Source organism: Mesocricetus auratus, unplaced genomic scaffold (assembly GCF_017639785.1).
Source record: "Mesocricetus auratus isolate SY011 unplaced genomic scaffold, BCM_Maur_2.0 Super-Scaffold_100003, whole genome shotgun sequence".
Taxonomy (NCBI): domain Eukaryota; kingdom Metazoa; phylum Chordata; class Mammalia; order Rodentia; family Cricetidae; genus Mesocricetus; species Mesocricetus auratus.
Window position 1 is genome coordinate 52,004,812 of NW_024429188.1, and position 12,018 is coordinate 52,016,829.

The 12,018-nt window shown below is 38.4% G+C and overlaps 1 protein-coding gene across 12 annotated transcripts in view; it reads right to left on the reverse strand.

Moving 5' to 3' along the window:
• Positions 1-3,811: 3,811 nt before the first annotated feature.
• Atrx (ATRX chromatin remodeler) overlaps positions 3,812-12,018 on the reverse strand; it is a 134,637-nt gene continuing 126,430 nt past the window's right edge. For 10 of the 12 annotated variants that reach the window (XM_040744310.1, XM_040744306.1, XM_040744304.1 and 7 more), the window contains 6 exons: positions 11,795-11,944; positions 10,195-10,266; positions 9,339-9,464; positions 8,418-8,513; positions 7,787-7,915; positions 3,812-6,852 (listed from right to left, as the gene is read on the reverse strand). In XM_040744310.1, coding sequence (XP_040600244.1) covers positions 6,574-6,852; positions 7,787-7,915; positions 8,418-8,513; positions 9,339-9,464; positions 10,195-10,266; positions 11,795-11,944 — 852 coding nt within the window. In that variant the 3' untranslated portion in view covers positions 3,812-6,573. The remainder of the gene's footprint in view (positions 6,853-7,786; positions 7,916-8,417; positions 8,514-9,338; positions 9,465-10,194; positions 10,267-11,794; positions 11,945-12,018) is intronic. The other 2 variants (XM_040744314.1, XM_040744305.1) reach the window with 1 other exon arrangement.

A 12,018-nucleotide genomic window follows, 5' to 3' on the forward strand; every position in this document is an offset into this window, starting at 1 on the left:
GTACCCCGGGTCCTCTGCAAGAGCAAGTGCTCTTAACCACTGAGCCAACTTTGTAGCCCGGTAGAGATGTTTCTTAACACATAGCCTTCTATTTTGTTCCTGTAACTACATCAATATTTCTCATTCTAAATAGAGGCTGCTGAAGTTCTTGCTACAGAAATCTGCCTGGCCTGAGGAAGGCTGAGCGAATCCATCCTAGGCATGGGGCACAGAGATGAACAAAGCTCTTAGATCCTATCAGTTCAGTTCATGTTAAGTGTGGTGAAAGAAAAACCTTTTAAACAAATTAAATATCCCTCTGAAACAAAATCCTGAGGCCAATGGGCTGGATGCCAAATTAAAGGCTTAGGGGATATTCCCGGGGCTTCCCCTTTCATGCCGTGTGTTGCTCGCAGTTTACCCCCCCCCAATTTGGTTCACATATTCTTCCACTTCCCAGGAGCAGTGCTCAATTGAAATGTTAGTTTAGTAAAAATTACTCTGAAATGTGCCTGATATTGTCTAGCAGACTCAAAACAAAACAACCAAAAAACAGCAACAACAAACCAACCAAACAAACAAACAAACAAACCCCAAGTGGAATTAAATGTAACTGCATCTGAAGGGAGTCAAAACAGAACTGAAGAGAAAGGGGGTGCGGCCCAGCCACACTCCCTTCTCTGCTTTATTCCCCTGCTTGGAAAGGGAGAGGCTGGCCGAGGCAGGATCCTCCCACCTCCAGCATCCTTTGATTCTAGGAGAAGGTCTCCCTTTTAAGCACTATAAGGGGGCTGTATATGTGGAGTACCTTTGGGGGATCCAGTGTGAAGAAAGGGGTAAAAATTGGAGGCTCACACTTTTAGTGCATCCAGGAGGTGAGAAAAGAGGGTAGGAAGCCTACAAAGAGTGTAAGTTGTTTCCTTGGCTGTGTAGAATGCACTCCAAGCAGCCTGGCTTCCCTAAAGCCTTTGAAGCCCAGCCTCTCCCAGCTGTATTGTTGTAAACCTAAGGGCTGGGGATGAACTAACAAGGCCTCTGATGACTCGAAAGCACAGTTCCCGCCTCCTTTTCTTAAGTTTGGTTGTTTTCATTGAGATTTATTCACAGGCTTCTACCTGCTTTCCTGCCGGCATGCAGGGACAAGTAGCTACAGAGAAAAATGATCACTATTTCACTTTTCTATTAGTTTGCTTCATGTTTGTCACACAATTGGACTAGGAATCTATTACCTCAAAAGAAGGTACATGCTGTGTCAATGTGTGAGTATCACCTCCTCCTGCTCACTATAAACTCTATCTAGACTGGACCATTTACGCTGGCTCTAAGCTGTTTATTTGTTTTTTCATTTATGAACAACGGAATGGGAAGCTACCAATTGTTTGTTTTAAAAGCTGGCTTCGAAAAGGCTGCTTTATATTTTTCTCACTCATTCCAACCACGCAGCTAGGATCTTAAGAGTGAGACCCTTGGAAACGTTTTTTCCATTTTCTGCAATGAGTTCCAGAGGTGGTGAGAGCCACACAGCTCTGGGAGTGCCTCTGGGCAAAAGATAAAGGAGGTTACAGCTAGTGGAAGCGGTAATTAGAGCCAATTACAACGTGACTTATCTGCTTTGTCATTAAAATGCCTGTCAGACCTCTCATTTTCTAGACAAGAGGAAAAGGAAAGGTATAGCCTAGTGGGGTAGAGAGTTAGCCACAGGGAAATGATTTCTAATGCTGTTCTCAAACTCACCCTGTAACCTTAGACAAGCACATAGCCTTTTTGGCTTCACAGTGCTTTGCTCACAGTTAAACTCCTAACTCGGGGAAATCACGTGATCCAGTCTCTTACCCTCTAGCAGGTATAGCCCCGCCCCCTTGTCAAATGAGACATGAAGGACTCTTGTGCTTCTTGTATACTAAGGATTTGAATTTGGTCTCACTTTTACTTTGTTATGAAAAGAATATATTTCCCTCGTGACTCTCAGGTATTTTATTGGTAACACAAAATCTTGAACCTTACAAGACATTGCCAAGAGGCACTACCACTTTGAATGGGTCTCGAGGAAAAGTAATCTATCAGACTTTCTGTTGGACTAGCTTGATGCAGGGCATGGCAGCTTCCACTTGTAACCCCTTACTGTTTTGATGTCAGCCAGTGAGACCTGAGACACTGAGACCCTGTATCCAAAGACCAAAAGAATTGCCTCGACAAAAGCTTACTTTCCACAGAAGAATGAAAATGTCACTAAAGGGCGTACCATTTTGAAGGAACAAATATATGAAAAATTGGAATCTTGACATCTGGTCTCCTGAGGACACAGGCAATAGGAAGTAAGTTTTTCTTGGAAACACCATCTAAGTCTACTATACAATCCCTTAATGTTGGGTTCCTTTTGCCCTTCAAATTATTTGAAGGACAAATTATCTGTAGTCTGGTCAATGAACTCATCTTTCTAGTCTCCAATCTTTCTTCACTTTGCACTCTAACCGAAATTACCCCACCCTAAATCCCCATCTTTACCTGCTACTTTGAACACATCACCTGCTTTATCAACTCTACTTATCCTTTATATTAAATTACTCATTCAGATTTTCAAGGCCAACAATTTACTTTAGGTCTGTCTCCAACCCTCCTGACCTTTGTTCCCTTTCTTTCAATACTACACTTTCTCCTCGTATACCTGAAAGAAAGCCCATCATCCCTCTATCTGATAAGCCATCTCTCTTCATGGTTGTTGACAGGCAACACCTATTTAACCTGAGGACTATAGGGATGGAGCTGGGCACACTGGAACAGGTAGAGGTCTCTTAGTAATTCTATACCTCAGAGATGACAGCCAAGCTCCCATGCTCTCCTGGTTCCTCTGCCAGAGAAGAGCGGTACAAGCACAATGTCCAGGAAAATGCAAAGCATTTCCTTGCTGAAAAGATTGTGATGCCAAGGATAAACACTGATCCACTGCCCAGGGCCCCATAGATTGCCCAGGCCTCCCCACTGACTCTCACACTCAGGGGGTCTGGACCAGTCCCATGCTGGGAGGGGCCCTGAGAATGAAGTTTGTATTCTTACTCTTAATAGAGGCTGCCATTTATATGCCCTCTTGAAAATGCATTGGTCACTAGCAATACAATCACCCTCTACAGGGTCATTCCCTTAGCGGTGGACTACAGTGTCAGGCAGGTCATTCCAGAGAGGGTTTTATATATACAGAGAATATTGTGGCTGTGCACACCCTAGGGACAGACACTCTTGGAGTGAGGTACCATCACATTCTTAGACCCAACACTAGTGATACTGAGTTTAATCAGTTGGCACATAAGCACAGATGAAATTATTTCTTTAATCTGGTAACTCCTCTGGGATTGGCTCAGTTACAGACTTAGTGGGTGGAGGGGAAATGGTGGATTTATTTCTCTAAGGGTACATTTGACTTTGAGACAGATGGGTTAGGTGATACTAGATTGGTAATGACCTGAATTTAACTTTGAATGAAATAAACATGTAAAAGAACTAACCTATTTACTTGAAGAACCACAAACATGTGGTACCTTCTTCTATGGAAATCCTAGTTACTAGGACAAGTACTTGCTTTTAAAGTTTTATCTGAAGGAAACTGAGTTCATACAAAAAAGGCTGTGGGGCAGGCAGGCAATGCTCAGGAAGTCTACGAACTGTTTCACTTCTTTTAGGGCAAGGTACTATGGTTTCCATGTTTGGACTTGTGGGCAGTAAGCACCCAAAACAAGGGTGGGTAGCGACCCTGTTTGATTTTGGCAAACATGTTGGGAGCAGGAAATGGTGCTGGATTACACACAGAAAACCAAAACTGAAACAACACACACAAGGCTTCCTGGTATGTAAATTCTTTTTGAGGTTAGAGATCTCCTTTTACAGAATTTAGTATATAACAGATTTAAAAACCAAACCTCTTGACCTCCCAAATAGTAAACAACTAAATGTGCAAAAGAACCACCATTAAACAGGACATCAAAAGCTATACATTTTTCTATGAAACAATATGTGCACAGATTTTTTTCAAAGCTGTGAAAATGCAAGAAAAAGCACAACACATTTTGGTCACTTTATTAAATGACATTAAATAGTTTAAGTTTCAACTACTAAACAGCACTTTGAAAGGTGAAAACACAGATATATTGTCATACTTGAATGCTTTTCTTTAAAAACACAATTCCAGTCCTTATATATATTACAAAACAGCCTTAAAGGAAGCAGTGACATCTTTTCTACAGTACTTAAGATACTCAATACAGAACTGAATAGCAGTCTAACAGAAACCAAGGCAAATCTTCACAGCTGTATGATTTCAGCAGCCAAAGCTGGATGATGGACTGAAACATTACTATACAACTGGGACAAAACATACAATATCACAATTCTAGGCCAAAACGCTTTACACCCAAAGAAATAAAACAGGTTACAAAATGTGGAAAATTTAGCAGGCAAAACTGTATTACAAGCAACATTTTAAATCGTCATTTTAAGCCATTGCAACTATTTAAAACATCTAAAACAAATATAAAAATGAGCTTTTTAGTATCTTATGTGATTTCTGTCTTTAAATATTTGTTAAAAGTTGATGTTATACTCAAAGTACATATATCATGTTGCTAAGATGTCAAGTGAGAAGAGTGTATGCAAAGTGGTCCAAGATTTATTTCAAACTCTGATTTCCAATTAGTCCTTCTAATTCCTATTCTTCAAGTTATAGCTTCATCCATTGCGAAAACAGATTAGAAGGTTGCCTAAAATTTTCACATCTATGTCTTTGAGTAAATAATTAGACCATGTTGAAAATTCCAAGGTCTAGTAAATCAGTTTTAAAGTATTCTGATAACAGTTGGCCAGAGCATACTTTCAAATATTTACCTCATAAATCTTGCTTCTTTTATTTCTTCCAAAGTAAACACACACCTGCCCCCTCCAATGAAATGAACTTGATATCCAAATACATGGAGTTCATTAGTGTGTTTCATCACGGGAAGGTGGAGACACCAAACCTCACAACATTCATCACAAACAGTGTGTGTGGATGTTTCAGCCACTAGTTCTTCCAAGATAAAAATGGAAATCTTTTATTATGCAAACAACTAAAACCACGTTCAATGTTAGCTCAATGTTTAGCTCATGTTCAATTCAATCAAGTCCAGAGAGATGCCTACAACAAATACTCTACCCAGCTTTTCTTTAGCTATTTCTACTACTTGTTACATCATCGTTTCATAAATGGTATTGCTGTGATGAGTTGACTCCCACAGTCAAACACGATCTTTTTATTGAAGAAACTCAAGCAATCAAATTGAACATGAATAAAATTGTATATCACTTTTCATAAACCTGGATCTAGAAAAAGAAATTAAATGATTTTATAGTAAGAAACCTTTAAGAATTGGGTGAATTAACTTTATGCAAAATAAAAATCACCCCAGAGATCAATACTGGAAAAATATCAAACTTGAAAACAAGTTACTAAAATAAAATTTAAAGGAACTGGGAAAAAAGAACACGGTGGTGAGCAGAAAGAAGCCAGTGATCCTAATCTTTAAGAGGAATTATTCTGCAATACTGACAGTACTGGGGACTGTTAAAGCACATTCCTCATGTGAACTTAAAGTCAGCAACGGTTCTGCCATTTTGATGTTGTTTATAAAACAGGGTGTGAGCTTAATACCACAGCTTCAGCACTAACCTCTTCAAATGTTCTAACTTGATTTTCTTAGTTTGCATCCCACTGCCAGCAACAGGATGAAGCACCAGCACTGGCACAATGGCTGACAGACGTGTTTCCATTGGTGCCAGGAGACAAGAAACGCATGTGCAGAAAATAACCCACACCCCGAAATCTTACCAGTAATTATTTCAGCACATACAACTGGAAATAAAAAATGGCAGAGAGACTAAATAAGAAAAAGGAATTTCCTTGTATTCAACTGTACTTAAGGCTGTTTATACAATGCTAAGATAACTGCAAGGCTCCTCCAACTTTAAAGTAGTAGTATTTAAGAATATTGCATATGCTTCTGTGTCTAAGATGACCCTTAGATCTAACTTTTAATCACAGACACAGCATAGCAGGAGCCCAGTTTCAGACTTCAGTCAAAAGAACATTAAGACCATTTCAATCACTCTAATCAAGAAATGGATTAAGTACAAAAGTATTTTTATAACTTGAGGAATCAACTCTAAGAACTCAGCTGTGTGGTTTTATATGTAAAGAGCGAATATATAAATCTTTATTAATTTCTAAATTCATTAATTTTATGACAATTTTATGGTTGCTAAAAGCAGGCATAAAAATTTAGAGAGGAAATCTGTGGAGCTGTTACTGTTATGGAAGGATTTGTTTTCACTGAAAACAATTTGAAATATCTTCTGTACTCAATGTGTGTAAGAAGATTGTAGGCAACATCACTGACAAATGTCAGAGAGAAATGGTATGCCATATTTAAAAAAATTTTAAACTAATATGGAAGATTGGCATTTAAGGGGTCCAAACTATTTATACAGTTGAGTTCTGTTAAGTCATTGATTCCTAAAAAAATAAAAGATCTTTCTATGATTTTAATAATCCTTTAAGCTTTTAGTGCAAAATCACATTGATTTCCCCGGGGAAGGTCCTGGATTTTTGCTTCTCATTGGGGGCGGTGCACGTTGTAAGGGTGGTGGCTGCATACCAGCAGCCACTGACTGATACATTCCTCTCATATCAATCTGCTGGTAGTTAGAAGGAGTCATGATTAAATTTGGAGGCTTTGGCATCATGAGGTGACTCAGTGTTGCTTGCTGATAAGTCATTTGTTGCTGTTGCTGCTGATTGTACTGCTGCTGGAGTCTTCTGTTCATAAGTATTCGCTGCACACAGCTGATTAACTGCAGAGAGAAAAGGGAGCTGTATATATACAAGTGTACATCGCGCCTCAAAGAAGCAAGTATCAAGTTTTGAGTTAAAATCAATTTGTTAAGGGAGTACCATACCAAAAGGAAAACACATTATTGTTATCACCATTACTAATTTGATGGTATTCACAAAACCATTACTGTAGAAACCAGTTAGTAACACCATTTAGGACTAAATTCTCTTAATGACTTGACTATTGTATTGTAAGCAGCATATAGGTTAGTTGCCATAGTAACCTGTCTTGCACTGTGATTAGTCTCAAGTATTAGTTACAGAACTTTTGTCGACTCCCCTTTCTTTGTCATTCTCTTAACTATTTTACATGATGACAGACATATAAACATTTCACTGATGAACACCAAAGGGAAAAGCATTTGCAGTAAGAATAATTCCTACCTGAAGTTCTCAAATTCCCTATAATTTAAAACCATGATTCCACAGTGCTTTCTAAGTAAAACTCATGCAACAGAAATTGATTCTCTAGTGTCAAGACAGTGTTGGAAAAGATGACCAGGAATCATAGAATATGGTATCCTTTAGAAGATTCAGACAATTTAGTAGGAGCTTATACATCATTCAGGACACCACTTCCAGTCTCCAAACAAATACATTCAAATGTCTAGTTTTAGAAGATATTAGAAAGTGACAGAAGAAGCAAAAGTCCAACACAGAGAAAAAATAAAATTCTAAAGAAACAGATCCTATAAAAACATCCAGGAGAACTGTCTGTGGTGTTGCTCTTTTGGCGAAGTAGCTCTTAAAACTACTAGGTTTTTGTTTGTTTGTTTGTTTGTTTGCAAACTTGAGAATAATCAATGGCCATTCATTCTGTATAGTTATTATAGTCATATCAACTCATTACAAACTGAAGAAAATCCAACAGAGCAGGGAGACAAGAGTTCTTACCATCTGTTGTTTTGTCAATACATCATTGTAGATTGCTTCTCTTCGTTTCACGTCAAGCTCCTGGCTGGCTTGTCTACTTAATGCTAGTGCTTGTACTTGGGCCTCAGAGAGATTCATGTTTTCTTTCCACTAAAAGAAAGACATTTCTATTTACTCCATATAACTACACAACTGAGGGGAAATAACTAAGGTACTTAAATACGATCAATTTTTTAATCCCGCTCCCCTTCCTTTTCTCATTTCTAAAGAAAACAACTGTCAGGAGAACAGGGTGCTATGTTGTCCACTGGTGTGTGTTTTGACTTCCTCTAAAATAAGTACTATCTGGATTTAATTTCTATAAATGGTACATTCAAAATGTATTTAGAAAAACAATGCATATATTTCTATGCTTGATGTTTCAATTCTTGTATTTTACCCATTTTTCTCTTAAGTCAACATTTATGCGTAGTAGATAAATTACAGTTTGAGACTGTTATTCATCTTATTAGTACTTTTAGAATCAAATTGTAAGGATTACATATCCACCCCCCACCCTAGGGAAAGTATCGAAGTGAACAAAAGTTAAAACAAATGATGTGTGGTGCACATAAATCAGAGGTTGCTATAAGTCTGTTGTCAATTTGCTTACTACAGTTGAAATGATATCTTCAAGAGGCTGGATCCTCACTGCTGTCACACTGTTCGTTGCTTCTACAACCTTTTCTCTGCCTTGATTAATAAGGTCCTAAAAGGATGTAAAAAAATAAGCTATATAGCACAGAAGGACAGTATAGCTTTTATGTATACAGCTTACTCCTCTTGCCAATTCATAGTACTTGATTGAAAACCTAAACAATTTGAAGAGAGCAGCAAAATTCAGCATCTATAAGTGGATCTCTGTGAGTTCAAGAACACCCTTGTCTACACAGTGAATTCCAGGACAGTCAGGGCTTTGAAGAAAGACCCTGTCTCAAAAACAAACAAAAAAACCTTCAATGATACAAAGGTAGTTTAAGAAGGTACAAGTTTGGAGTTTATTGAAACAATTAATTTAAATAAGCCTATTGAGTAAATTTTAAAAATGAAACCACAGATTCAATTAAATTATTAAACTATTGGTATAATATAATCTAATAGTTCCCATTTAGTTTATATTTTATTCTAGTTTTAAATTACAAACATCATAATGATGGGCAGCAGTGTACACCTAATAGCACCTCTACATTGCTTGTAAACTCATGCATGTATTTAACCTACTTTCAAACATTAAGTACTTTGTTTTTTCATAAGTGATCAAAGTGCTGTTTCCCTAGCCATTCAGCTGCCCTATTGTTTCTTAATTAAAATAATTCAAACTACATTAATTCAAGGACTACTTACTTTGTGCTCTGCACAAACTCCATTTTACTATATTAGCTTGGTCAAAAAGGTCAACAAATAAAGGAAAAATTTTTGATCTATTCAGGGTAAGCTTTTAGAGAATGTGATATTTGTGCATTGGTAACCTGCAACAAGGCATTTGGAATTGCCTTTAATTCACATTAAACTACTTTTGTCCTTTAAAACTTACCTCCAGCTGTTGATTACTCATTGCTGACAGGGCTCCCAAGTTAAAAGGAATATAAGGAGTTTGAGAGGTGAAAGTGACAGGGGGTAAATTGGTCCCAGTCGGTATGTTGAAACGCATGGTCAGTCCCTAAAAACAAAACAAAGTTATGCACTTTTCACATTGTGATTAAAAACTTGAAATTCTACATCACCTACTGGTTTAGTAAAGAATCTATTTTCTCAGATCTAAGAAATTATTAACACTCTTCCACACACAAACAAAACACCCTTTTTACCCGAAACTAAGATCTTATTACATGGAAAGGTTTAACCCCCTAAAGGTATATTCTTTTTTTTTCTGGTAATTCCCACAGACTGAGGGAACTCTGTGAATTCTGATGAGACTCCTAACATTATATTAATGGTAAAGAAGTTTGGTACAATGACTTAGGAGTTTGAAAAGGATTCAGGTATTAGGATAAGGTTAACATACTCAATCACATTTTTGTTCAAGTGGGCTGCTGTTTAAAGTTGTTGGTGGAGATTGACATTAAATGCACAGCTCTTAAATTCAGCAAGGACTAAGCAGAAATAGAGTGCTTAGTTTTTTAAATATAAACTGCTTTCTTTTCCCTAATTCACTATCCAACATAGGCAAACCCCATTAATTGAGATGTCTAACTGGGGAGCCTATAGTGGGCTGCTGTTTAAAGTTGTTGGTGGAGATTGACATTAAATGCACAGCTCTTAAATTCAGCAAGGACTAAGCAGAAATAGAGTGCTTAGTTTTTTAAATATAAACTGCTTTCTTTTCCCTAATTCACTATCCAACATAGGCAAACCCCATTAATTGAGATGTCTAACTGGGGAGCCTATACCTGAGGAACAACTACATTGATGTGTCTTCCTTCAAATGTGACCTCTCTCGTCTTCATTGCTCCGTCCAATGACTAGCATAAAAACAGAAACATAGTCAGGCAGTGTTGGCGCATGCCTTTTATCCCAGCACTCAGGAGACAGTGGCATGAGGGTCTCTGTGAGTTCAAGGCCAGCCTGGTCTACAGAGTGAGTTCCAGGATAGTTAAGGCTACACAGAGAAACCCTGTCTCAAAGATCTCCTGAGCAAATTGGGAGCATGGGGGAAGGGGAGAGGTAGCTAGGAAAAGGAGAAGAGGAGAGGAGGACATGAGGGGTAAGCATGGAGGAGAGCAAGATAAGAGACATCATAATAGAGGGAGCCATTATAGGTTTAAAGAGAAATCTGGCAGTAGGGAAATGTCCAGAGATCTACAAGGATGATATCAACTAATAATCTAAGCAATAGTGGAGAGGCCACATTAAATGCCCTTCCCCAATAATGAGATTGAATGACTACCTTATATGCCATCCTAGAGCCTTCATCCAGTAGCTAATGGAAGCAGAAGCAGACACCCACAGCTAAACACTGAGCTGAACTCCTCAAATCCAGTTGCAGAGAGGGAGGAGTGATGAGCAAAGGTGACAAGACCAGGCTGGTGAAACCCACAGAAACAGCTGACTTGAACAAGGGGGAGCTCATGGACCCCAGAATGATAGTTGGGAAGCCAGCATTGGACCGAACCAGACCCCCTGAACATGGATGTCAGTGAGGAGGCCTCAGCAATCTATGCGACCTCTGGTAGTAGATCAGTTTTTATCCCTAGCATACAAATGGACTTTGGGAGCCCACTCCACATATAGGGATACTCTCTCTGCCTAGACACACAGGGGAGGGTCTAGGCCCTGCTCCAAATGATATGTCAGACCCCCATGGAAAGCTTCACCCTCCCTGGAGAGCAGAAAGGGGATGGGATAGGGGGTTAGTGGGGGACAGGGGAGGAGGGGAGGGAGAAGGAACTGGGATTGACATGTAAAACAAGTTTGTTTCTAATTTAAATAAAAAAAGTAGAAAAAAGAAGCAAAAAAAAAACAACAACAAAAAACAAAAAAGAAGAAACAACAAAAAAAATTGTATTTGGCTTGTTTCTAATTTGTTGCTCAGACCAGTCTTTAATCGTTGAGCTCAAATAATTCCCCCTGTCTTAGTGTTTCAAGTATCTGGGACTACAGACACTGTACCTAGCTCCAAAAGAATGTTTAGTTATATAAAAAATGCATAGTTATTAGCAGATCGTTATGCTACAAAATAAAGTTCAGACTGGAGAGATTGCTCAATGGTTAAGAGCACTAACTGCTCTTCCAGAGGACCGGGGTTCAGTTCCCAGCACCCATATGGCAGTTCACAAGTATCTGTAATTCCAGGTCCAGGGGACTTAACACCTATGGCATGAACATCAATGTGCAGAAAATATAAGTAAATAAATTTTAGATAAAAATAATAAAAAAATAACAAAGTTCACTATGGCAAACATGAAGATAATGAACTGGAATCATAGTCAACTCTAAGCTTCTCCTTTTGCCCCGAACAGCTTCACTGAAAAAGCATTCTAAATAAAATACCTTCTTTTCTGCTTCATATTCAGCCCAAGCTGCTTTTCTTTCCTCTTCAGTTAGCTCTTCTTCTTCTTTGTGGTCCAAAAGAGAATCATGTTCATGATATCCTACAATGTGTTCTTTATGTATCTGAAGAAGTTCTGCAAGTATGGTATCCTGTTTTGGGGGTGAAATCATAATTATTTACCCCTCTCTATCATATCTTCATAGTTATAAAACTGGCAAGAGTA